The sequence below is a fragment of the Talpa occidentalis genome, unplaced genomic scaffold (genome assembly GCF_014898055.3).
Source record: "Talpa occidentalis isolate TD23 unplaced genomic scaffold, MPIMG_talOcc4v2.1 talOcc4.13, whole genome shotgun sequence".
In the NCBI taxonomy this organism is placed as follows: Eukaryota; Metazoa; Chordata; class Mammalia; order Eulipotyphla; family Talpidae; genus Talpa; species Talpa occidentalis.
The window spans coordinates 59057931-59084918 of NW_023601322.1; the positions used below are offsets into that span (position 1 = coordinate 59057931).

At 46.5% G+C, this 26988-nt stretch overlaps 1 protein-coding gene across 1 annotated transcript in view; it reads left to right on the forward strand.

Moving 5' to 3' along the window:
* Window positions 1-26988, forward strand: part of PDE6A (phosphodiesterase 6A) — a 97773-nt gene that overhangs the window by 43030 nt on the left and 27755 nt on the right. Inside the window, exons 12-17 of the mRNA XM_037508962.2 lie at window positions 59-205; window positions 1638-1745; window positions 3387-3496; window positions 4915-5002; window positions 5214-5314; window positions 5500-5607. Coding sequence (XP_037364859.1) covers window positions 59-205; window positions 1638-1745; window positions 3387-3496; window positions 4915-5002; window positions 5214-5314; window positions 5500-5607 — 662 coding nt within the window. The remainder of the gene's footprint in view (window positions 1-58; window positions 206-1637; window positions 1746-3386; window positions 3497-4914; window positions 5003-5213; window positions 5315-5499; window positions 5608-26988) is intronic.

Sequence of the window (26988 nt, forward strand, 5' to 3'; positions counted from 1 at the left end):
GGGTGAGGCCCAGGGACATCCCAAGTGTCCTGATCACTCGCTCCTGGTCTTTACGCAGCAAGCAGAGCTACCTGATGCAGAGAAATATGAAATTAATAAATTCCACTTCAGCGACTTGCCCCTGACAGAACTGGAGCTGGTGAAGTGTGGGATACAGATGTATTATGAGCTCAAAGTGGTGGATAAATTTCACATTCCTCAGGAGGTAAGTTCAAAACAAACCTCTTTGATGTCTCTTTCTCTTTTTCTTTCTATCTTGCTTTTGAAAATGTCTGTCTGTAAACTGCCTTAACAACTGTGTACCCTTGACTTTTAGGATTGCAAGCACTAGCTGTGCTGCCCAGATAAGGCCCTGATCAGTAAAGAGACACTCAGTTCCTCTGCACTAAGGCGTTTCAGGCACACCGGCTTCTCGCGGTCCAGAGGCACTGAGTTCTGAAGGCTGTAACGAGCTGAGATGCAGGGCACCGGCCTACAGCCCACCAAGGGTGGGAAATGTAGTCAAATCCACTTACATAGGGCCCTTTCTGCAGGATTTCTTACTGAGCTGTACTGTGATGCAAAGGTCTGGGTGATGGCAAGAGAAGGGGGGGTAGGGGTTCTGTGTTCACCATTTCCCAGACTTGCAGGATGACAGGATGAAAGCAGTGTATCTCAGAATTTTGTCCCAAACCACATCAGAGGCACCTGACAAAGTATCAGAAACGCAAATTCTCTCTTACTCAGGGAGGGGAGGAAAAAATATTTTTCACTGTTCCAAGTTCTCATCTCAGATAGCCCGTCTTAAAAAGGAAAAGAAAAAGAAAAAGAAATAAACCAATGAGCAGAAAAAAAAAACAAAGAAAAAAATGCCTCCTGTCCACATGGAAGTGACCCAGCGAAACCAAGTAACTGTGAAATGGCTCAGGTGCTAGATACCATCCTCAGCTAAAGAAGAGGAGAATGTTGAGGGATGGGGTTAGGACTTAAAAGGGAAGGGACACAATTTACAGGAAGATGGACGAACAAAGGTTCGATAAAAAAAAAAATATGTCTTGGACCCTGCAGAAACAGTGGGACACAGAAAGGAATTTTAACAGACTTGGCTAGACGCCCCCCAACCCCGCAAATGCCACGTTTGTATATCATCACCGACACCTCCCTCTTCCTGGAACAGGGAGGGAGAGGCCCCACCAAGGAGTCCTCTTATATAAGCAGATGTCTCTTACAAAGGAGAGCTTCTCAGTTTTCAGAGCTTTTTTTATGTCCACACACACACAGTTCTGATGACTCAGAAGCTCTGTTTTCACAAGCCTTCAGGTGCTTCTGGTGGGCGCTCGGGTTTAAAAACCCCTGATTTGCAGACACTTTTGATCTCACCCCACCCCACTCCCCCCTCACGCACACCAAAGCTCCCATTTGCTTCTCCAGGACGGCAGCTCTTTGCAAGTCACCGATGATGAAGCTTATCGGTGGATTAAGTGCGGTGAATCCTCCTCGTGGTGTAGCAACGACCGTGCTCAGAGCATGCAGCGGCAGTGCCTTCTCAGGCTGCGGCTTCTCCTGGGGCCGCGGGGCCAGCGGGGGTGGCGGGAGGCCCTGGGCGGGCGCGGGGCAGAGGCGGGCATGGCTCACACGGGCGCCACGTGTGTTCGCAGGCCCTGGTGCGCTTCATGTACTCCCTGAGCAAGGGCTACCGCAGGATCACCTACCACAACTGGCGGCACGGCTTCAACGTGGGGCAGACCATGTTCTCCCTTCTGGTGGTACGGCGGGCGGCCAAGGGGGTGGGGGCGCCCCGTGCAGCTCCCCCAGAGCGGCTGCATGGTTCTGCTCTATTTATTGCTTTGAAATAACAATGCAGAAGGGCACATGCTTGGCATAAATGAAGTCCACGAAGAGAGAAGCTGGAGGTGGGCCGGGGGGGGGGGCGGAGGGGTGGGAGAGAGAACTGGGGTGGGAAGGGCACCCAGGGGTCTGTGGAGAAGGAACGCAGCTCGTGGGGTGGCTGGGGGCATGCATGTGACCAGGTGTAAACCCAAGTCACCTCGATAAGGGGTAGAGAGTGGTGAATAGAAAAATATAGATAAATAATAAGTGAGGGAAAAAAGCTGCACCCCTCCCCAACACACACACACTCAATCTTAGCCCAGTTATTTGGAGCTAACCATAGTACAACTAACTCTTTCTGAACTTTCTTCTGAGACCGCAGAGACATATTTGTGCATAAACACACACACAGAGATTATTAGCTAATGGAATAGTTTTATATTACACATATATGCACTATATGCACACATGTGGTGGTAAAATATACATAACATAACATGTACCATCCTGCCCACTTTTGGGTGTGCAAGTGGCATTAAGCACATTGGCCCTATTGTGCAAGCACCACCCCATCCGGCTCTAGAACTTTCCCACTGCCCCAGACAGAAACTCTGGTACAGTACACAACTCGCCACCCTTCCTCCCCAGTCCCCACGACCACCACTGACTTTCTGAGTCTATACATTTGACCACTCGCATGGGGGGACTCCTATAGTGTCTGTCCTTCTATGTGTTCTGGCTTATTTCATTTACCATCTTTTCAAGGCTTCTCCACGATGGGACTGTGGCCGCACAGCATTCTGTATTGTTTAGGTAGACCATGATTTCTCTAGCCAGCCCCTGCTGTTGGACACTGGCACTATCAGTGAAGGGCCTGCCTGTGTGCATTTGTATCAGCATTTCTGGCCCAGAGGGTTTGGAGCCCTTTATACTTCTTTTAAAACTGTTTTTTCCATCCCAGTTACGATGCAAATCCCTGCCCTTGCCCAGACTCCTCATCCTCATTCCTTTCCCAGTCAAGGCACTCAGGCCTGGAGGAAGGAACTGTGGCCAAGTAGCCATAGAAAGTGACAATCACGCCTCACACTTGACTTATTTTTTATAGTGTCAAAGACAGCTCATCTCCCCAGAGCTCTTCCCCTCCCTTTGCTCTAACACCCAGCATGAGCAAAGATTTGAATATTTAAAAGACACTTGGAAAAAGATCCTTCTGGACTGTGCCCAAACCAGTAGATCAGGTTTGGAAGGGTTACTTTACCAGTCTGGCCATTTTTTTATAATGTCCCAAAGTCTAAAAGCTGAAAACAGGAAGTTTTTCAACAATCCCGTGTGCAGACTGGGATACTGAGACCCGAGGGAGATGGGACCTCAAAGGGCAGCACAGGTGACCCACCGTCTGCCTCTGCTAGGGCCTGTCCCAGTCTGGGCAAGCCCTTCATCCCACCCTGTGGAGACGGGAGGGCCAAGATCAGACCAGTGTCTTCAAGCTCCAGTCCCTCCCCTTCACACCTGACCCCTCAGCCCTACCTCTGGCCCCCACAAGAAAGAAGATAGTGGCCCTCTGATTGCCCTTCCAGACAGGAAAGCTGAAGCGATACTTCACAGACCTGGAGGCCTTGGCCATGGTCACCGCTGCCTTCTGCCATGACATTGACCACAGGGGCACCAACAACCTCTACCAGATGAAGTGAGTCCACCCTGACTGGCCCTCTCCCCACCTCTTGTCCCCAGGATGCATCACCCAAGGCTGACTGACTCCCACACAGACTCACTGGCAGCAGGGAAGTCCCACAAGTTTGTGGTTTACTGCTTCCTCCTGCTCGTTCGTTCTGGATAAACCCTGCAATAGAATATGTCCACGCCCCAATGCTCGCAGCCTGGGAATATGTTGTCTTTCATTCAAAAGGAATATTGCCAATGTGATCAAATTAATTTTAAAATATAGGGATTATCTTGGATTATCCAAGGGTCCCACATAGCCAGAAGGGTCCTTCAATGAGGGAGGGAGAGGTTAGAGAGAAGATTCCTCTCTGTGAACGTTGAAGGTGGAGGGCAGGCCACGAGCCAAGAATGTAAGTGACAGCTAGAGAAGGCTAGGAAAAGACCCTCCCCTGGAGCCTCCAGAAGGAACACAGCCACGCGGACAACTGCAGACCTCCAAACTCTAGATCTGTAAGATAATAATTTTTTATATTTTAAGCCATTAAATTTCAGGCAATATATTATAGCAGCAATAGGAAACTAATATATAAAACTTTCTTCCCTTCCTACCTGCTGAACAATTTGAGCCACAATGTTAGTAACTGATCATGGTTCATTCATTCACCTTGTATTTATAAAACTCCTACTATGACTGTGGTGGACCTTATGTTGGGCAAAGGAGGTGTCATGGTGAGGAAAGTGAGCATAGACCCTGTCTCACAGAACTCCTGTCCCAGGTGGTCTCTGAAGCACAGTCCTAGAACCACGGTCCAGGTGGGCCTCGGGACCACCTGTGGGCTGGGCAGAGACAAGAACTATAGCCACATCATAGATGAGGAAATGGAAGTTTTGCCCAGTACCTGGGGCCTGTATGTCATTAGCCAGCACTAGAACACATTCTTCTGAGTCCTCAGTTCTTGCACGTTGCCTTGGGGCTAGAGATTGTGTTTACATTTTACCTCAGCACCCTAAATACTGAGCTCAGAGCTTGGCACATAGTATTTACTCAACAAATGTTTACTGAATTAAGACTTGAATAAACACACTGCTTGTGGGAATTCAATGGCTTCCCCTATGACTTGGACTTCATACTGCCAGTGTCCGTAGATGGCCACAGAGGACCTATATGTCTCTAAATGTGCAAGTTGCATCATGTGAGCTTGTGCCTTTTTCTGGGGATAAGCATCCATTGTTCGATAGACTCCCTAAGGTGCCGCCCATGATCCCTAAAAGACTCAGATCAGTTGTGGAGGAAACAGGCTTGAGCATCAGGAGACCTGAGGTTCTAGTCCTGGTTCCTAAAGTCTCACTTCTCATCCCCAATTTCGGTTTCTCTGCCTCAAGAGGCAGTGGAAATGGATATGTCTCCAACCCTCTGATTCATTCTCTCTCACTCTCATTCAGATCCCAGAACCCGCTGGCTAAGCTGCATGGATCATCCATCTTGGAAAGACACCACTTGGAGTTTGGAAAAACATTGCTGAGAGATGAGGTAGATCAGAGCCCTGTGCATGGCCTTGGGGCCTGCGCAGGGGCCCCACCTCCCAAGAAGTCCTAGTGTTCTGGCCATTGGCCTGGGCTTCTTCTCCCCTCACCTGGGGCAATCGTTGGCCATTGAGTGACTTCATTGCCAGCATCACTTCTCAGATCTGTCCTGTGGTGTTTTTTTTTTTTTTTTGGTTGTTTTTTTTTTTTTTTTTTAGGGCCTGAATATCTTTCAAAACCTCAATCGCAGGCAGCACGAGCATGCCATCCATATGATGGACATTGCCATCATCGCTACAGATCTCGCCTTATATTTCAAGTTGGTATTTCATCTTATTTTAAGAATAACAATCTCTGTGATAATAACAAACATCTTAGTTCTGATTGATTTAATAAGTTTCTGTGAAGTTGCCAAGGTTAGAAACCCAGAGATGGCCTTTTTCAAAAATGTGCTGGTAAGATTGGTTATCTTAGAATAAGATAACCAACTGGTGTGTTTTGCAGGAAGAGGACAATGTTCCAAAAGATCGTGGATCAGTCTAAGACATACGAAACCGAACAGGAGTGGACGCAGTACATGATGCTGGAGCAGACCCGCAAGGAAATTGTTATGTGAGTTAAAACATGGATGAAACCCTGATCCTCTCAGCCCAGGGTCATAGATCAAGATGCTCACTTCCTTCAGGGGAAACTTGGGACACCATTTCAGAGGCCTCCAGCATAGGAAATCATGATGTTAAGCCCAAACAGAATTGCAGCAATTATGATGTTTAATTATTTATTTTAGCACTAAAATACAGTATAGGGCCTCCCTGGTGGCACAGGGGGTTAAGCACTGCACTATGAAGCAATCTGCAGCCTCTGTAGCACCAGTTCGATCCCCGGGCGGCCAGGGAGCAACCCACATGGCGAGGCAGAGACCTCTCCTGTCTTGTCCGCTGCTCCCCTCAGCAGTGTGTTTCAGTCAGTCTGCCTGTTCTGTTCCCCACTCTTGTCTCTGTTGAATCCTCTCAACCCCCTGCATCTCTGGCCTGTACCCCAGCTCTTGTATGCATAAATAGATAAATCTTTAAAAAAAAATACAGTATAGTCTTGTTTTATTTCTCTGGACACAAGAAGCATAGTTGTTGAAGTATTTCTATCCTGAAATTCAGAATGTCAATGGTAAAGTGATGTAACTTAACAGTTTTTGGTATATCTTAGAGTGTTATGCCAGTTATGATTTGAGTAATAACTATGTGTCTCTCAAGAGATTCAGGCTTATTTTTCTAATGTTCTCTTATATCTGGCTATATCCTGCAAGATGGCTGTGCTATTTGCAAACAGCTACATGCTTTATATGAAATGTGCAGCGTCTTGCTGGCCAAGACCTGCTAAAGGAACTCAGATTTAGGTTTTCTGGTAACTGTCTTCTTTCACTTCTCTCCATGTGCTTCAGTGATTCACCTCAATTAATGATGGGTGAGAAATTTATATCTGAGTCCTTTTGTGCATTTGTGGCCTGAGCCAACTGGCCCACCCCGTGGCTCCAATGGGCCCTGTGTGTTCGAGGTCAGGGGAGAAAAGGCCTGCCCCAGTTCCTGAGGATATCCAAGTTGCTTGTTCATCCACAGATGCTTCTGTGGAGTGGAGACTTGATTAGGTCACAAGTGCTATAAGTCCCTGTGGCAGAGAAAGGGCGACTGTTGTGACAGGCTCAGGGAAGAGGGACAAGTGGCAAGTTGTCCTTCCCTCAGCCCATGCTCATGGAGTTGGACGCCAAGATCCCCTGGTCCTAGGGAGTAGTGCGGCCTGTTCCCAGTGGACAAGAGGGTGCCGTCCTGCTGTGGCTGCTCCCAGGAAGACAGGGAGCTGCTCCACTGGACGTTTCAAAATGGTACATCAGAAGGATGAACGATCGGGAAGAACTCCCTGCTCTGGGATAGGGGATCTGGCATTAGAAAGTTGTCCATTCTCCCTGTAAGTATTCAATTAAGGTGACTCCAGGGAAAATATCTACTTTGTTTTTGAGTAGAATTAGGAGGCTGATTCGAAAATTTTTATTGTTTTTTATTTTTTTGTTTTTGATTCAAAAATTTTTATGAGAAATAAGTATGCAAGAATAGCTAGAAAGTTATGAAGGAAAACAGCAGGGATTGGCAAAACTAGACAGCCCAGCTTGGCATAAGTTGGAGGGCATAATGGGGTAGATGTGAGATACTGTACCTGAACTAAAAGTGGATTTTCTCCTAGTGGAGAAAGCTGTAGCTTCATCAGTAGTGCTGGGACCATGAGTTGGTGCAATGTTTTTTTCTTCAGCATCACCAGATAATTCTCCAAGTCTCAGGATTGATGTCCTAGACATTTAATTCAACTCTGATACCATCTAAGTGGAGATGGAGTCAGACCTTATACATTAAAGGCTCCGTCCCACAGACTGAGTTTATTCCAGACACCAGTCACAAGCCAGGTCATATCACCTGATGCTCTGGTGATAAATTTGGAGGGTCCCATGACCCCCCATTACTCTCTGGGCTCAATTTGCTAGAGCAGTTCACCCAAGTTGGAGAAATGTTTACATGCATTTATGAAGGATATTATAAAGGACACAGAAGAACGGGCACGTGAAGAGACACGTAGGGCGAGGTCTGTGAGGGTCCCAATTGCAGGAGCTTCTGTCCCCAGGAAACCTGTGGACACCATCCTCCTCTTCCCTCTCCCAAGGATTGGATGCCTTCACCAACCCAGAACTCATATTTCATTGTTCAAGAATTTGTAATGGTACCTAAGCTATGGACTTCACACATGTGGGCAGGTGATCTGAAAGTTCCAGTCCTGTACTCATTTGGTCTTTCTGGTGACCAGCCCTGCCCCGAGCCTATCTAGGGCCTCCACCCCAAGCCTTCTCATTCTGAGAAGCCCAAACGACATTCCTATAACACAGGAAGTTCCAACGGTTATTTAAGGGCTCAGTGCCAGGAACCTGGTACAAAGACCAAATAAATATATCTCTGATTATCCTGTGCAAAGCTAGAGCCCTATCTCATTCTGATAGCAAGAGAAATTATAGATAATCAAGGACTTTAATGAGAAAACAAACTCCCAGAAAAAGAAAGAGGAAAAAAAGGCACAAAAGAATTAAAAAGAAAAATTTCAGAATATATTTTCTAAACGTGACCTAAAATGCAGAAGTCCCAAAGAGATGGATAGGTTTGACCACATGAAAATTAGGGATTTCTGCCTGACATGCTGAAAATGCATAGCCGAAGTCAGAAAGCAAATGATAAACTGAGGGGAAATGTCTGCAACACCCCTGACAGAAAAAGGGCTAATTATCTTAGATAAGTAAAGTGTCAGTATAATTCAAGAAAAAGACTAATGCAATAGAAAAATGGGCAAGAAGATTCAGCCTACTGGTCCTTTGCTGCTGTGCCCCAAGGAGCCAAGTCAGCACTGGCTGGCCCGAGCAGCCTGCTGCCGGGCTGCCGAGAAGCAGCTCTAGCGCTCTGCTCCAAGCCGAGACCCAGGGCCCTGCCCCTGAACACATCACCCGAGCGTGGAGCCTGCCCCACACCCACCCCCGCCAAGCCTCAGCCTTTCCCTGTGTGTCGCAGTGTTTCCCATGCGACCTATCCTGTGCGGGGGCTTTGTGGGTACCCCCAAAATTCACACCACAGTCCACACAGCCCATGGTGAAGATGAAAAGATCCAAGAGTTTCCGGGCATACCTGCTCTCCTGCCGCTGGAGCTACAGCTGCATTCATTATGGCCAATCACGATGGACATTCCCAAGTCCCTGCAAGAAAGTCAAGGATGAACCTATGGTTAATGTGAGCTGCCAGCCTGCAGAAGAGCCAGTGTTTCTAATAAGACGTCACACAGAAAACTGCAAAACCATTCTGGACTTGAACTGTGAACATGCTATTGGAAGCCGCCAGAAATAATAAAAGAAAGCAAATTCATTACTGAGCTAGCCCACATGCTCAAGGACCATGGCTGGGGCTGATTGGGCGGCACCCATCCACCTCATGTCCACACCAACTGCCAACGTTCTACTCCAGCATAAGAGAGCATTGAATACTTGGTTCCCTCCTTTTAGGCGCCTTGCCATCTGGGGCATTCTCCTACCCTGGTGCCCTTTTTCTTGTGACTGGCCTCTAAATTTCTTTTTTTTAAAAAAAAAGATTTATTTATTCATGCATACAAGAACTGGGGCACAGGCCAGAGGTGCAGGGGCTGAGAGGATTCACCAGAGACAGAGTGGGGAACAGAACAGGCAGACTGACTGAAATACACTGCTGAGGGGAGCAGCGGGAGAGACAGGAAAGGTCTGCTGTGCCATGTGGGTCAGCCCCCTGCCCAGGGATCAAACTTGTGCTGCAGAGGCTACAGATAGCTTCATAGTGCTGCGTCTTAGCCCTTGCATCATCAGGGAGGCCCTCAGTCTATAATTTCTACCTCTGTCTCTCTGCTTTGCATCTGTTTGTGAAATGATGCTGGCTTCTGAATCTGCCCTACTGTTGACTGAAAACAAAACAGAAAGAGCAGATTCCTGACTGCATGGTGGCTGGTGGCCTTTGGTAGGGCCCCAGGGCATGTGCAAGAGCCGCCTCTTGGCAGGTGAGCAGTGGCACCCTGCCCAGTGAGGGTGAGGAACAAGCCAAAGGGAGAACCTTAAGCATCCTGGGGTGGGCAGGGGACAGGAGCGTAGAGTGAGGAATGAAACCAGGCAAATCCGGGAGGGGATGGAAGGGCCCGAGCCAGTTTCTGGGTCTTCACTCATGTGCTTCGGACTGCAGGATGGTGTGAAACATTAGCATGACATACACAAGGAGTGAGAAAAAGGGGAGGGGGAAGAAAGAGAATTTATAGACTGGCAGATGGCCAGATGCGTCTGTCCTACCCCAGGGGCATCCGCTGAGCAGAGACGGAGGTCCAGGCCAAAGCCATAGGAGGCAAGCTGGTGGCTTCTCCACAGATAACCCTCTCACCAGCAGCTTACCTGACCCAGAGTTCAGTGGTTTGAACTATCAAAAGCCCAGTAATTTATCTGGTCAAGAGTTTCAGAAGCTTAACTTCCCCAAAGCTTCAGTGCCCCCCTTTTTCCCATCAGCCCCTGCTCAGGTGGTGGGGTTTGTAAAGTTGCACCTTCTACCATTGAGTTGACGTTAGCGGGTGGAGTCTAGAAAGCTCCACCTCTACCATCAAGTTGTCTGTGAGCACCACCCACTGACTGGAGGTTGTTCTTCCCTCTTCCTCTTGAGGAACAAAGCTGTGAGGCTCCTGGAGACCAGGTATCTTAAGGTCGAATTAATCTTTCCTAAAAGGACAAGAAAAAAGACTTGTTTAAAAGGATAAAGGAAAAAAAAAAAAAAAAAACCTTCATGACTGCATGCTCCCGGATCAGAAGTTTCTGTTCCTGACACCAAATGTGCCAGGCTGGCAAATGAGCACAAGAAGTGACCCTGATTCTAGCTGGCAGGGCAGGACCTGGCTTTCCTGGGCTGTGTTGGTGAGGCTCCTGGCAGCAGTGGGTGACTTGGGAAGGGCCCAAATGGGTTTTGATGACTCTGAAGCTTCAGAGTCTTACAGTGCTGAGTATTCTTAGCCTCTTCAGCCACGGTGGGGAGAGGAGAGGGGATTGCCATTTGCAGTGGGCCTAGGACCCAAACATCCCAACTAGCAGAACAGGGAAAAAAGGGGGCCTGCAGGCGGAGCATCACAGAAGTGACTTAGATAGTGGGCCTGACCAGGAAAAAAAATAGAACCAGTTAGCAATTCTGACTTTATTTTCTGACTCAAGAAGAAAAGAGCATGGTGGCAAAGAGGGGGGAGGGAAGGGGAAGGAGACCCACTTTGACTTGAATCAGTGCCAGTCAGTTGCATCTTTCCTCTCTACTATGCAGTGTCTTCATGGAGGTCAGTAATTCTTTGGCCATAAGATTGTGGGTGTTTTCTCTGTAATCATGGTGATTAAGGAAAACAAAGCCTCAGTGACTGAGCTCAGTGATGACCTGGCAGGTAGAGTTCTCTTTGGACTTGAGTATTTTGTGGGGACAGAAGTCTCAATGTGGCCCCAGCAGTGGGGAGGACTCAGGCTTGATATCAAACTTCAAGTTACAAAAAACAATGTTGAGGCCTCCCCTGGTTGAGCCCTGGGCTGTGAAGCTGCCCGCAGCCTCTGCAGCGCTGGTTCGATCCCTGGCCACTGGCGAGGATTCCACATGGCGCGACAGACCTCTCCTGTCTCGCCCGCTGCTCCCCTCAGCAGTGTATTTCGTCAGTCTGCCTGTTCTGTTCCCCGCTCCGGCTCTGGTGAATTCTCTCACCCTCCCACGCTTCTGACTATACCCAGTGCTTGTATAAATAAATAAATAAATAAATCTTTAAAAAAAAAAAAACAAATTCCAGTGTTACCCCCTGCAGCCAACCTTTCCATCCAAGCTTTGTTATATTAGGAAGTGGAGAAGCAATCCCTGGAAGGCTCCTGAGAGAGAGTGGTGTTTGTTCCATTTAAACAGCCTTGTGCATCTTTTCCACAGTGATTCAGCCATTGCATGGGGCATGACAGAAACTCATTTAACTCAGTGGATTTTTTTGCTTAGACTGAAAACATGTTAGGTAATTCTCAGCACCTCATTATCCAAGTGGGTTGATCCTATGGGAAAATTCACCTTAAAAGTCACCAAAAAAATAAAGATCTGTAAAATTAATGAGGCAAGATTAAAGCAGCCAGTTCAACACATTTTTAGAACTGAACCAAATGTCTAGAGGGAGCAAGTGCTGGAAATGCCTTTCTGCGTCTGTGCTGACTGCAGCGTGCAGGACATGAGATAGACGGCCCTGACCCTGGTGGGGGTCAGAGAGTTGCACCAGAGAGCACAGTGTATTCAGGGCTAGCAGAGTTTGCCTCTAAGACAAAAAGAATTCTTAGAAGTACAATGGTATTCCCAAAGTCTTCTTGTCCACATCTCTTGGTGCTTTAGTAGCCCTGGGAGATTAAGTTGATCTTGTCACATTCCCCAAAAGCAGACTAAGGTTCAGAAAAAGGATTTCAATTTTGCTCTAAGAGAAATAGTTCCTCTGACTCCCAGTCCCAATATTTCAATTAAAAAAAAAAAAAAAAAAAAAACCTTTTTCAACCTTAAAATTCCTAAGGAATTTTAAGGAAATTTCTAGATCTCCTCTCTCTATCACCCCTGATGGTAATGGCCTTCTTTTATGGATTTTAATTAGCTTCCCTTTGTTCAGAGGATGTCTTGGCTATTGATATTGATTTTGATTAAGAAAAAAGGGTGCTAGACATGAGTAGGTGTTTTGTCTTCAAAATTCAAAATAGAAAGTGGCAACATAGAAACCAGACATTAATGCTCTAGAATCTTCAAGCAGCAGAGGAGACCCATCGTGCGCCTGTTACTCCTTGGGGGTGGGGCCTCCGATGTAGCATGGATCAGAGCGGGGTTAAATTAGACACTAGTTCTGTTTCGTTGTTTTTTTTTTTTTTCAGTTACTATCCACTGAGCATCCATTGGGTGCATAGTGCCATACTTGTGTAAGAGATCTGAATAAAATGTCGTTTTTTCATAACTACAAGGAAAAAAGAAAGCAACTTGTTAGGTTTTCCTTTTGTGTCAGTGAAACCAAGACTGCTCCTCACAGCTTTCACTGCACTTTTGGCTTGTCAGATGTCTATCAGTAGTGGAGCGACCACAACTGGTGCATCAACTCTCAGCTTCCTCCAGTCAGTTCCTTCTTTAATCTCCTCACCAAATTACTGAACATATCAGAGACCTCATCCCAATTGCCCCTACAGGTGCAGGGAATTGGAGTTTGATGGCAAAGTTTAGGCGGGGTACAAGGAATAGGGAAGGAGTAAGGGCAAAGTGAGGAAGGAGAAAAATATGGAGTTCTGTAACCGTGCAAGGGCACTGGGGAGCCAAAATTTTACATCCAGTGAGTTCTCACCAGTGTGCCTACAGCTGCTGTGGCAGGACATGACTCAGGTTCAAGGTTCAACAACAACAGGGTTTATTTACAAAGGTGAGAGAGAGAGAAATTTGGAAAAAGAGTTAGAGGCAGAACCAGATCAGTAGCAATGGTTCAAAGGTCATCAAGGTCTCGAAGTTTCAGCAGAGCTTGCACCACAATGGTCAGCTGCAGCAATTCAAAGGCTCTGGACACTGGACCAACTGCACCAAAGGCAACAGCACCAAGGGGTGATGCTGGACAGGTCAGGGGCTCTCAGCAATGCTGGGCATGAAGCCCATAGCAGCCAGCTCTTTTAGGGACAGCTAGCACAGGGCCAATGGTGTCATTCAGCAGGCGATGTCAGAGGTCAGGTTTGCGAAGGCGTGGTGCCAGAGAACAAGGTTTAGTGTTCAACTCAACCAAGATCTTCTGGGAAAATTTGGCTGCCTCTTAAAGTCCTCTTCCAAGCTCCGAACACCACAAGTTGGTTGGAGCCTGGCTTAAATACTACCCAGGGTGCTGCCGTGGACCAGCACAGCAGTAGAGGATGAGGCCACCTCAGGGTTGAGAGAAGCGTGCAGGGTGGTCAGGGCGTCGGTGAAAGAAATGACAAACAGACACACTTCAAGAGTGAAAATCTGAGTGTAATTTTCTTTGAGTTTGTGACCAATATATATATGTTTTCCAAAAGCACAGGAATGAATATCAAAGAAATTAGCTTGCTCATGGGCTCAGTCTATCACCATCAGGGAGGTGATCTACATAACAAGCAATGACTTTTATAGAAGAAAGAAGGAAGTTTAGAAAGACAAATAAGGGATTAAAGTTTGTAGTTCTAGAAAGACGGGATAAGATTTTTAGCATTCTTGTAGTGGTTCCTGGTGGTCGTTATCTTTTGATAAGCTTCTGTCTTTTCAGGGAACATCCGCTGTGCTTCCTCTGCTTCAGGGTGTTATGCTGTTCTCCCCCTGCGCGCTGGTTGCCCAGCTGGACCTAGGGACGGTTAACCCTAAAGGTCACTGCAGGGGGAGGTGCAGCAGGGTGCCTGCCTTCCAAAATTGATTGGTCCTTTAGTAGATTGGTATCTGTGGGAGTGCCAATCAAATTGGAAGGTTTGAGATCCTATGTTTGCATAACTGCCAGAAGTGTGGGAGGGAACTACGCCAGTTGGACTTCATAACTGAACACTAGGAACCAAGGGTGGGGGCGCTCTAGTCCCAGCTGATTCACTGATGCTGGTCAAGCACCAATCAAATTGGTCCACTCTCAAGCCCATTTTCAATGCCCTGGAGCCTAATATAGAAGGGAAGGCCTGGTCCTTGGCCAGACTTGACCAGCATTGAGGTCAGGGTAGGCTCCTGGGTTAGAGGACAGCAAAGAACCAGTCAGAACCAGCCTTGGTGGGGCCAGAGGGAATTGCCCCCAATTCCCTTCAGCAGGGCTGAGTTTAATAAGTTAGGGGCCCATGATTCAGTTCTACACCTCAGCCATTAGCTGCCTTCATCTTCAACTGAAGACCAACCAGCAGCCTCCCTAGCTCCACATCTCCTGTGCCCCCTCGGCCACGCGGCCCGGCTGCCCCCAGGGAAGTCAGTCTCAGGCTGCTGCTGGAGTCCAGTACAGTCAAGCTGATGCCCACAGATCGTCAGCTGGGCCTATGTGCCCTGATGCCCATGGCAGCAAGGTTACAGAGAAGGGACCGTAAATCTTTTCCAGTGGTCAGTGTGTGCAAAGAGGTCTCTTTTGGGCCTCCCTGGTGGCGCAGGGGTTAAAGGCAGTGCTGTCAAGCTGTCATCAGTCACTGCAGCATGAGTTAGAACCCCAGTCAGCCAGGGAGCTGACCCACATGGCACAGCAGACCTCTCCTTCTTCTGCCTCTGCTCCCCTCAGCAGTATATTTCAGTAGATCCTCCTATTCTGCTCCCCACTCTCTGGTGAATCCTCTCATCCATGCCCTGCACCTCTGGGGCCTACACCCCAGTTCTTGTATGAATAAATGAATAAATCTTTAAAAAAAAAAAAAAGGTATCTCTTCTATAAAAATGTTTTCAGTGGAAATATAGAAAAGAAACAGTAGCTTATGAAATATACTCCCATAAATAATATTTAATTTTTTAAGTAATATATTTGGTGCTGTTTTTTCAGATCTGCTTTTTACTTTGATTTTAAATTCTATTTCCTCTGCACTAATTGAAATATATTTTAAGAAAAAGTGATCACCAATATGTTTTTGGAAAAAAGATATCACCTCCCTGCATTTCCCAGAATAGAACAAACCTACACGGTACATTATCAAATTGAAATACAAAATGTTTTCTTGTATAGCATTGGCCAGAAAAGAAAATCAGATACTTTTACTAATAACTTAGCATGATTCCTTTTGTTAAAAGAATTCTTTAACAAATCGGAATCTTGACTTTAGGAATCAGGTTGGAAGTGTGTGTATGCGGTTGAGTGTGTCATTGAGTGTATGAGTGTGTGGGTGGTTGAACATTTTGTATTTTTGTGCCTTTGTATGTGGTTGAGTGTGTGTGTGTGTGTAGCTATGTGATTGAATGTGTATGGGTTAGTGTATGAGTGAGTGTTTGAATGTGTGCACAGCACTTGAATTGTGCCTGTGTTCCTTCTCTTGGGGACATGCTACCTGATGGGGTTTTTGGAGCCAGTGGGTTGAGTGCAGGGCACTTGGGTTCACTCTGGGAAAGGTTTCACCAGAGCTCCCCTTTTAGCGGCACGTGGCGAGTTTCTCCATGAGACAGAATCATTAGTTGTATTTAAAGAGCGGGTTTATAGGGAAAAGAACAAAAGAGTAAAAGACACTTGCATAGACACAAGCAGGCAGGATGAGCTGCCCCAGAAGGGACAGGTTTGCTGAGAGAGGCCTGCATGGTTTGAGAGCTGCCTCCCCTGAGTGAGGTCAGCAAAGAGAAGCACTGGCAGGGTACACCTCACTGGCAGGCAGGAAGCTGCTGCCCTGCGGAGGGAGAGAGTTGGTGAAAAGCACCTGCAGAGTCACAGGTGGGCAAAGAGACTGCAGCCCCGTGCCTGGGCAGAGACTGCACTGATAGTCTTCTGTTTGGGAGGGGCTCACTCCTTGTGAGCCTTCAGTTAGTTGCTGATTTTGGCTAACTATGTAGAAACTGAAAGGGACCGGCAATTCCACAATGGGCTCAATCTCTAGCTCTTTACTTTTGGGCCTGTGCCCTAGATGCTCCTTACAGCAGTCTGATACCTGCTTGATCTTATGCTTTGTAATCTGGGCTTTGGTGCCAAAGGACCTTGGCTTCTACAGCTGGGTCAGTGGCTATGCTAATCCCTTCTAGCCCCACCTCCAGCCCTTGGTATTTTGTGAGGCAGGTTTCCGGTTTTATGGGTGCCTCCTTTTCAGTTTTTCTATTCTTGTCCTCCATCATTCCTCTTCCCCGCCAGCCCCCCACCTCCATCATATCCAGCCCAAAATCTTCTGGGGAGTTGAAGGGAGGAGGTCCATTTTCTGTTGCAGCTTCCTGCTGGAATGGGACGTAGAGCTGGGCCTACCTAAAAGGGCCTGGGATATGGTCTCCCTAACACTGAGCCACCACCTATTGTTGCTGGTTTCAGAAGGAGGCAAAGGGTGGGGCATCTAGAGTCCAAGGGCATCTGGACAGGCTGTTCCTCTTGTATGGGTCAGCTGGTTTTTTTGCTTGGAGTTGTTTAAACTTGAAGAGCCCCCCCTAGGTTAGAAGAAACAAATTTAATAAGGAGATTGTGTATGTTAAGGTTTAAAGAGGACAGTGAGAAGTATTAAGGGCTAAGGGCCCTCAGTAACATGCCATTTGGGGCCAGCCATTGAGTGTCAGGTTTGCCAACAAGATAAGCAGCAGTAAAATAGCTAGCAGGTTTTGGGGTTGTGACATGGGAATAAATTTTACTAGGTGAACAACCCATTTTTAGAGTGTCGTTAGACTAAAGAGAATGTCGATGGGATATTTGCTCCTAGCAGAGGAGCTGTTTTAAATTCCATGTGTCCCTTGTTAATGGGCAACACCCACCCGGGGAGCCCTTAGGTGCTGGAGTAAGGCATATAGCCACAGACTCAGCAGGAGGGCTGGCTTACTGTGTGTGCAGAGCAACAAGCCCGTGAAAACTACTAGTTTTTAGTTTTGTTAGGGACAGTGTCATGAGCATGATCACTGTGAGGCTAGTCAGAATCTCAGGAAAGTTGAGTGGGTGAGCTTTAAAGTTAAGTTAGAATGAGGGGTTGCAGTCCACTTTTTAAATTTTTTTAAAGATTCACTTATTTATACTAGAACTGGGGTATAGGCCAGAGGCGCAGGAGGGTGAGAGAATTCACCAGAGATAGGGCAGGGAGCAAAACAGGCAGATGGACTGAAAAAACTGCTGAGGGGAGCAGCGGGCGAAACAGGAGAGGTCTGCTGCGCCATGTGGGTATCTCCTGGCCAGCCAGGAATCGAACCTGCACTGCAGAGGCTGCGGACAGCTTCACAGTGCTGTGCTTAATCTGCTGCGCCACCGGGAAGACCCCTGCAGTCCACTTTTTTAATGTTAAGACTTTACCTGAGTGATACCGAAAGCCAGCCTCAGTTTCCCTCGGCCAATAAAAGGAAACAGTTTGAGGAAAAGGAAAGTGGTTCTATTTGTCAACAAATGAGGAAGGCCGCAGCCTCGTGTCTGAAAGAAAACTGTCCTGCTCTTTGGCAGAGGGCAGGGGTATTTATACAAAGGGAAAAAAGGGGGAGATGGTCAAGGGTCTGCAAAGGGGAGGGGAAGGAGTGGGCAAGGAGAAGGGTGGGCACCAGCTTGCTTTTTTAACTGCTGTATTCCTTGGAATGCAAGAAGAAAAGCTGTCAAACCAGGGGACAATTGCAAGAAATATGGGAAAGACAAACTTGTTAATGCTTATCTGAGAGACCAGTCATTCGTAACTGCATCACGAGTATGATGACTCCAAGGTTTTATGTCCTTCAATTTTGAGGTAGAGCAGTTATTAGAAAGACGGTGTCAGACCCTTTTCGGGCCCCAGGATGAGGACAATTCCAAGTGTTCAGGAGCACCAGTCATGTAAACGGGAGTCTGCGCGAGACTGTCATCTGCTAGAAGCAAACAGAGATATAAAAAGTGCTCGTCCTATCTGTAGGTTGAAGAGGACCAGAAATTAAGTTACTGAAATATATATTTTGTCCTGTGAATAGACACATGTTTTTCCTTGGGCAGTGGTGAGCAGATTTAGTGCCCTTTGATTTTGTTAAGGCCATTCCTACTGTGAGGAAGGGAAGGTGGGTTCAGAATGCTGGGTGAGTAGAGTAAGTCGCTCCCATATCAGAAAAAATTTTTACCTGCAACATCCAGGATTACCCTAGGCTCAACCGTGGAGATGGTCAGCTGGGGAACTGGCTATGTCCTTGGGCCCTGTCATTTGTCCTCCAGGAGGCAAGGGCCGGCAGCTGAGGGACTGGTCCCTCCTCCCCTCGGAGAAGGGGAAAATCCCTTTTTCAGGCGCCTTCCTCCTTGCACCTGGGGCATGACCCAGGTGGATTTCTGGGTTGTGTGCAATTTGTGCTTCAGTGCCCAGACTTGTTGCACCTGTAGCATGGGGCCGTTGAAGCGCCTCCTTTCTTTCTTCCAGGCAGATCAGTCTTCTGTTTCTCTGAGCCTGGGTAAGCCTGGGTTTGTGGCACCTAGTATGGAGCCTGCCTTTACTCACTCGCCCCAGCCGTCTTTCCTTCTCTAACTCTTTGCTTTGGTTCCTATTATTAAAGATTTTAAAAGCCACTTCTAAAAGCTGATGTGCTCTGCAACACGAATTCTATCTCCAGCCAGTCACGGAGCAACCCATACGGCGCAGCAGACCTCTCCTGTCTTGCCCGCTGCTCCCCTCAGCAGTGTATTTCAGTAGATCTGCCTGTTCTGTTCCCCACTCTGGCTCTGGTGAATCCTCTCACTCTCCCGCACCTCTGGCCTGTACCCCAGTTCTTGTATGCATAAATAAATCTTAAAAAAAAAAAAGCTGGTGTGGCTGAGTTTGGAGTCCCCTAGCTAGTTTTTGGAGTTTTCTGTGAATATCTGGTGCAGACTGACTAATAAAATGAGTCCCCATAATCACCTCATCCTCTCTTGTAGTCTCTGGAGCCTGTACCTGATGTCAGAATAAGACGGGCTAATGAAGGAGACCACTAAAATACTTGTCCTTTTCTGAGTCCAGATTAGTATACTTTTTATAGCCTCAGCAAATTTAGCCTGAAATGATGTGGGATTTGGGCTTTTGAGTAACTTTTCTCAGCCTTTTTATAATTGACTGGCTTATTAGGTTTTAAGAAGTCTCATGTATTTTAGAACAATTTCATTACTTTATATTTATGTTGAAAAGGTTTAACAATCCTATGAGAATATTTTCTTTCTTTTTTTTTAAAAAGATTTATTTATTTATTTATACAAGCACAGGGTACAGTCAGAAGCGCGGGAGGGTGTGAGACTTCACCAGAGTCAGAGGAGAATAGAACAGGCAGACTGACGAAGTACACTACTGAGGGGAGCAGCGGGCGGCAGGAGAGGTCTGCGCTCCATGTGGGACCTTTGCCCGGCTGCCGGGGATCAAACTGGCGCTGCAGAGGCTGCAGGCAGCTTTGCAACCCAGCGCTCAACCGCTGCGCCACCAAGGACACCCACTTTGGTTTTTTTTTAATATTTATTTATTTATGCATACAAGAACAGGCATGTAAGTCAGAGGTGTGGGGGGTGAGAGGATTCACCAGAGACACTGGGGAACAGAACAGGCAGAATGACTGAAATATACTGCTAAGGGGAGCAGCGGGCGAGGCAGGAGAGGTCTGCTGAGCCATGTGGGTTGCTCCCACATGGCCGGCCTGGGGATCAAACTCATGCTGCAGAGGCTGTGGACAGCTTCATAGGTTGCGTCTTAACCCCTTGTGCCACTGGGAAGTCTCGAGAATTCTTTCTATGAGGTATCAATATACCCCAATTGACTCAGTTTGTTTTTCACATTGAAAAACAATTTTATCAGGTGTCTTTTTTTTTTTTTAAGAATTGTTTATTTATGCATACAAGAGCTGAGGTGCAAGCCAGAGATGTGGTGGGTAAGAGGATTCACTGGAGACAGAGTAGGGAGCAGAACAGGCAGATCTACTGAAATACACTGCTGAGGAGAGCAGCGGGCAAGACAGGAGAGGTCTGCTGCACGATGTGGGTCAGCTCTCTGGGCGGGTGCTGAACTGTTGCTTCAGAGGCTGCAGATAGCTTCATAGTGCTGCCTCTTAAACACTTGCGCAACCAGGGAGGCCCCTATCAGGTGTCTTAAGATTTCTCTTAAGACAAAAACTTTACTATTTTAGAATGAAATTGTCATAGAACAAACTTATAGATCTTTACCAAACAATTACTCAGAGTGACAAGGATTTTTAAGAGTACATCTATTTCTTTTACTAGGCTCAGCAATGCTGATGTGATAAAGTTATTTTTCTAGGTTACCTGAGGGTAAAAGAGCACCAAGATTTTTAAATTACCTGAACAGTCTTTAATTTGTTATTAAAAAAAAGGGCTAAAGCTTGGTGTTACATGGGTGTACTACTGATGCCCAAAGTTATCCAAAACATTCCCTTGTAAGTCCTGAGTACACAAAATTTCCCACCAAAATCTCTCTCAGAACTTCAACACTTTCATTTGCTTTCTTTCTTTTTAATACCATTTCATTTCAAAGATACCCATCCTGCTTTAAATTATCTAAAGAACCTTTAGAATATCCACCTTCAATATATTTTTTCAAACACACACACCACCTCACTTGCATTTAGAGTTATTACATCCTAGTTTTGAACCTACATTGTAAGACATTTTAATAGCTGTTACACTATTGTCTCTTTAGACTAGACATCTTACACAAACACATCCTTCAATAAGGAGCAAAATATAAACCTGAAAGTTCAGTAAGTGATTAACAAATTTTTATTATTAAACTTAGCAAAACCTTAGTTTTATAAGGAATTTGGCCACCATCTAAATAATGATGAAATGAACAAATTTAAGATAGATAACCAATTTAAGATAGATAAATTTAAATTTAAGATAGATAACCAATTGTAGCTTTTAGGGGTTTTTTTTGGTTTTGTTTTTTAGGGCTGGAATTCCAAATTGTAGGGTTGTTAATTGAATTACACACATCAAGTTTTTCCAGGCTGGCAAATAATCAAACATGCATTAGACAGGATGATAAAAGCAAGAAAAAATCAGAGGCTTCATGTGACTCAGTACAACTGAGTGGTTTGTCCACTTGGCTTTCGATGTCATCTGGATTTTGGCTAAGACCAAGCAGAAGAAAGTTGAGACTTTTTTTCTGAGGAAAAACAAGTTCCTTCTAAAGAGATAAGCTGATTTGTGTTCCTGGAAGAGAACTTGGTTATGAAATGTCTAGGTATAGACATTGAAAAGCAAACCAGGTTTAATGCTCTTTAGCTTAATACCATGAGCTTTGTATAGCAGAAAACATTTAAACAGTGTTAATACACAATATTATAACTTTAAGGCATGTTTTGAATCATAAGATTTTGAACTAGTTTTTGTTTACCAAAAATCTTAGATCACAATCTCAAAATTTGTTTTTGTCAGAATTTATGCAGGTACCAGTTTATAATTAATCCTCCAGAGGTAAAACAAGAGATCTCATGATTTGTATTTAAAATCTTGGCCATGGGGCCTCCCTGGTGGCGCAAGGGGTTAAGAGACAGCCTATGAAGCTATCCGCAGCCACTGCAGTAGGAGTTAGGTCTCCGGCCAGGGAGCTGACCCACATGGCACAGCAGACCTCTCCTGACACCTGCTGCTCCCCTCAGCAGTGTATTTCAGTCGGACCTGCCTGTTCTGCTCCCCACTCTGTCTCTGGTGAATCCTCTCACCGCCACCCCCACCCCCGCACCTCTGGCCTGTTACCCCAGTTCTTGTGTGCGTAAATAAATAAATCTTTAAAATCTTGGCCATGTGTACCATTTTAAGAGGGATAGTTATTTTTCAAATATTTGTGAAGACACTGAGAAACCTGTTATTGACTTAATCTTAGTTTTTTGGCAACTTCTTTAGATGACACACGCCTTAAATTTGCATTTTTAAGAGTCCCTCTTTGGCTTTACAGAAGCTGTAAAGAGAATTTACATTAGTTTTCTAAAGTCAGAAAAAAATTTCCTTTTAAATCTTAAGAAAGGCTTAGAACACCTTAAACAATCTGATTTTGAAATAACTTCAGTTTCAGTTTGATACACCCGTTTAGCTATGTCTTTGATACACTTTTTGATAAACCTCAAGTTTTCTAATGAGATAAAAGTTACAATCGTTACATGTGGGATTAGTATCCAATTTTAACCATTACATAAGACCTAGAAGCGAAGATCACAACAATTTTAAAGATAAGCAGAAAAAAAGCTAGGATTGTTTTTCAAGTTTTTGTTTTTGTCCAAACCAGGCAGGGAACCTTGAGGACAAGAGAGGTGATAGATTAAGAGCTTTTATGTTGTCGTTTAAGCAATAAAGTACCCTACATAGCCTGTTAGTAAGACAAAAGTAATTTGAGTTTTTTTATCTTAAACTGGAGGGCTTGGCAGAAATTTCTACCTAGACCAGAAGACTATATCAAGCTGGAGGGCCTCCCACTTGGCGCACGGGGTTAAGACGCAGCACTTTGAAGCTAGAGCTACACACATGGCGCAGCAGACCTCTCCTGACTCCCCTGCTGTTCCCTTCAGCAGTGTATTTCAGTCAATTCGCCTATTCTGTTCCCCACTCTGCCTCTAGTGAATCCTCTCACCCACCCCCCCACGCACCTCTGGCCTGTACCCCAGTTCTTGTATGCATGAATAAATAAATCTTTTAAAAAAAATAAAGGTGAAAAGAAGAAACCCAGTCAATCCCCTAAGGCTGGGTGGTGATAGACATACCAATGATCTCAGCACCAGAGCAAATGTCCAGGCACCTGCTAGCTGAGAACAATGGGGTGTCCCACACATGTCAGCAAGGGTGGTGTTCCCCACTCTATTTTTTTAGCATGCAAAGATGTCAGTCTGAATTAAGGTCTTTTTTTTTTTTTTTAAAAATTTATTTATTTATACAAGCACTGGGTACAGTCAGAAGCGTGGAAGGGTGAGAGAATTCACCAGAGCCAGAGCGGAGAACAGAACAGGCAGACTGATGAAATACACTGCTGAGGGGAGCAGCAGGCGCAGTAGAAGAGGTCTGCACGCCATGTGGGATCCTCGCCAGCGGCTGGGGATTGAACTGGTGCTGCAGAGGCTGCAGGCAGCTTCACAGCCCAGCGCTCAACCGCTGCGCCACCAGGAAGACCCTGAATTAGGGTCTTTTAGAACCCAGAGGAGAGTCCACGGGAATGGAGGGAGCAGACCCCATGACTGATGAGTGCCTGAAAGAGTTGAATCTGTCCCAGACAGATTACAGTGGGGGCAGCCACAGGCATACCCCCACGGGGTCGGGAGCAGCCACAGGTGTGCATCTCAGGGGAGTAGTTCTATTTTTGTGGGCCTCCCCACATTGAGGAATAACTCCCCAGGCCTTGACTTTCTATCTGTCCCTGCCATTCTCTCTTTTATGGGTGGAAAGGAAGGCTGTCTCGGACTCTTTTTCCTATTTAGAAATGTTTTAAGAAAGATAGCTTGTATTTGGCCCACATATGGCTGATCTTAATCCCAGTTAACAAGGAAACCCTATGGCATTTAAAATGATTTACAATGTAGGATTAGAGGCCTAGCTCTGAGACTGTAGGATCTAAAATAGCTGACTGGAGTTGTCTTAGTCCCTCATGAATCTTAAAGTTAAGGTAGATATAACAGATTTAACCAAAGAGAGAAAATCTGGTCTCTATAACAAAGGAAGGAGACTATCAAAGTACTGATGATATAGGAAGGCACACAGGGATTCCGATAGGGAGCTCAGAGAGAGGGGACCTCTACCTGAGCAAGGAAAATGCTGAATGGGTTACTGGCTACTTACAGTTTGTTGACTTGTAGTTAATTGTGATGAAAAAAAAGAAAAAAAAAAGCAGTGAAAGGTTGTGGTCCTGGTTAGGGAAGAACAGTAGATAAGATGTTGTAAAAATCAGGTCCAGGTCTCATTTTTACAATCCTAAGAGGTGGAGAGCCACAGGGTGGGACATGTGGAATGCTTATTAACAGTTCCTATGTTGCTGCACCCTTTGTCTTGTGGTTGGCGGGACTAGAGCTAACCTGGTGTGCACACCAACTTATCCTTTTGTAACAGGGTGGTCCCCAGGAAAGGGGGAGGTTCCCTGCCCCACCCAAGGGAGGGTGGAGCTGAGCAGGAAGAGAAGAAGCTGCAGAAGAGACTGAGGAAGGAGGCAGGATGGAGCCAGGAGACCTGGAGGAGGCGCATGGAGCCTAGAGACATGTGAAGAAACTGCGCTTGTCTTTTGGTCGTGGACTGGGTGACACAGATGTGGGTGAGACCCGTGGGGAGGTGACCATGGCAGCTTTTATCTTGATGTTGATTTTGCTCTTTTCCTTCCGGGCTTGTCTGGTTGTTTGTGACCCTTTTCTGTGTGTCCCCACTGGAAGATGCTTTAGACTTGTGGCAGGCTTTGGGGCCTTTCTCTGGGCCAGTCCCATTTGGATGGAGTTTTACCCACGAGGGGATGGGTAACTTTGGGTTCTTGATTTAGAAATTAGACTCTTTGCCTTACCTGTATTGTTTCCTAGTTTTATTAAAGTTCCTTCCCATTAAAGTCTCCTATGTTTTGTGTTGATGCGGTGGATGGCAGAACCCATTTCGAATAAGCAGGTCTGCGGGGTTTGGGCTGCCCCTCTCCCTGTCCTATAACACTTTCATGGGAGTCTTTTAGAAAGTGGCAGCCGGCCCTAGTGGCCTCTTACATTGCTGACCCGTGCCCATTGTTTTTTTGCGACGAGAGCAAGACCTGGTTTGAAAACAGAACTCAGAAGCCAGCTCTTTTCCCAGGTAGAGAGGGAATGGCGGCTCAACTGAGATAGATTAGCAAGGCAGTGAGGCAAAGAGAAAGGCAAGAAGGGTTCATCTGGCCGGGCCCCGGGCAACTGGAAAGCCATTCCCCCAAGTTTTAGGGCCTGCCAAAGAGTGGCCTTGGCCTGGGCCCCTCAGTCCACGTAGGACAAACAGTGGCCGAACACCAACTCCTCTCAGAGAAAAAGAGCTCATGAGAGTACGAAGATAGCGAAACTGGAGAAATCTTACCGATGCCGTGAAAAACCACATGTTGGGCGCCATATGTTGGGTGCCAGATGATGTGAAAAACCCCACATTGGGCACCATATGATGGGGTTTTTGGAGTCAGTGGGCTTAGAGTGTGGGGTCCTTGGGTTCACTCTGGGAAAGGTTTCACCAGAGCTCCCATTTCAGCAGCACACAGCGAGTTTCCCAGGTGAGTTTCTCCACGAGACAGAGATGTTAGTTATATTTAAAGAACAGGTTTGTTAGGGAAAGGGACAAAAGAGTAAAAGACACTTGCCTAGACACAAGCGGGCAGGAAGAGCTGCCCCGAAAGGGGCAGGTTTGCTAAGAGAGGCCTGTATGGTTGTAGGTGGGCGGCCTTGAGGAGAGCTGAGCTGCCTCCCCTGAGGGGAGGTCAGTGAAGAGAAGCCCTGGCATGGGACAGGTCATGGGCAGACAGGAAGCTGCTGCCCTGTGGAGGGAGAGAGTTGGTGAAAAGAAGCACCTGAACAGTCACAGGTGGGCAAAGGTGTTACAGGGCAGGGAGAGGGGCACCCCGCCCCCGCAAACCTACCTGATCTAAATAGTTACGCCACATCAACACAAAACATGTAAGACTTTAATGGAAAGGAACTTTAATAAAATTAGTAAATAATACAGGAAAAACAAAGAATATAGTTTCTAAATCAAGCACCCAAAGTTACACATCTCCTCGTGGGTAAAAGTCCACCCAACTGGGATTGGCCCAGAGCAAGGTCCGAAAGCCTGCCACAATTCTAAAGCACCTTTCAGTGAGGATCCACAGAAAAGGATAAGAAACAACCAGACAAGTCTGGGAGGAAAGAGCAAAATCAAATCAAGGAAAAGCTGCCATTGTTAACCTCCTCATGGGTCTCACCCACATCTGTTTCAACCAGTTCACGACCAAAGGCAAGGCAGTTTCTTCACATGTCTCTCTGCTTCATGTGCCTCCTCCAGGTCTCCTTCTGGCTCTCCATCCTGCTTCCCTCTTTCTCCCTCTTTTCTTCAGCTTCTTTTCCTCCCTGCTTAGCTCCACCCTCCTTTGGGTGGGGCAGGGAACTGGGGACTCCCACTATTCCTGGGGACCACCCTGTTACAATGGGACAGTTGCCCCAAGCCAGTGCAGAGACTGCACTGATAGTCTTCTTTTTGGGAGAGGCTCACTCCTTGTGAGCCTTCAGTTAGTTGCTGATTTTGGATAACTATGTAGAATCTGAAAGGGACAGGAGATTCCACAATGGGCTCAATCTCCATATCTTTACCCTTGGGCCTGTGCTCTAGATGCTCCCTACAGCAGTCTGTTACCTGCTTGGATCTTATGCTTTGTAATCTGGGCATTGGTGCCTGAGGACCTTGGTCAATGGCTATCTAATCCCTCCTACCCCCATCTCCAGCTCTTGGCATTTTGTGAGCCAGGTTTCTGGTCTTGTGTGCACCTCCTTTTCAGTTTTTTATTCTTGTCCTCTGCTACCTATGATGTCATTTTTGGAGTTAATGGATTTCAAGTGCAGGGTCCTTGGGTTCACTCTGGGAAATGCTTCATCAGCGCTCCCCTTCCAGCGACTCGTGGAGAGTTCCCCCGGCAAGTTTGTCCACGAGACAGAGTCATTATGTTAGGGTGAAAGGATGTCCTGAGCTAATTCCATACAGGCTTTGTGGACTCCACCCCCACTCCAGAACAAAGCCATCAAAATATTGGGAAAGACAAATCCCATCACCAGCAAAGGGAAGGTTGCTGGGACCTGAGGGTGAAGTTAAGCAGCCAGGTTTGGTATAAAACTGTTATAGGGCAGGGAGAGGGGCAGCCCAAAA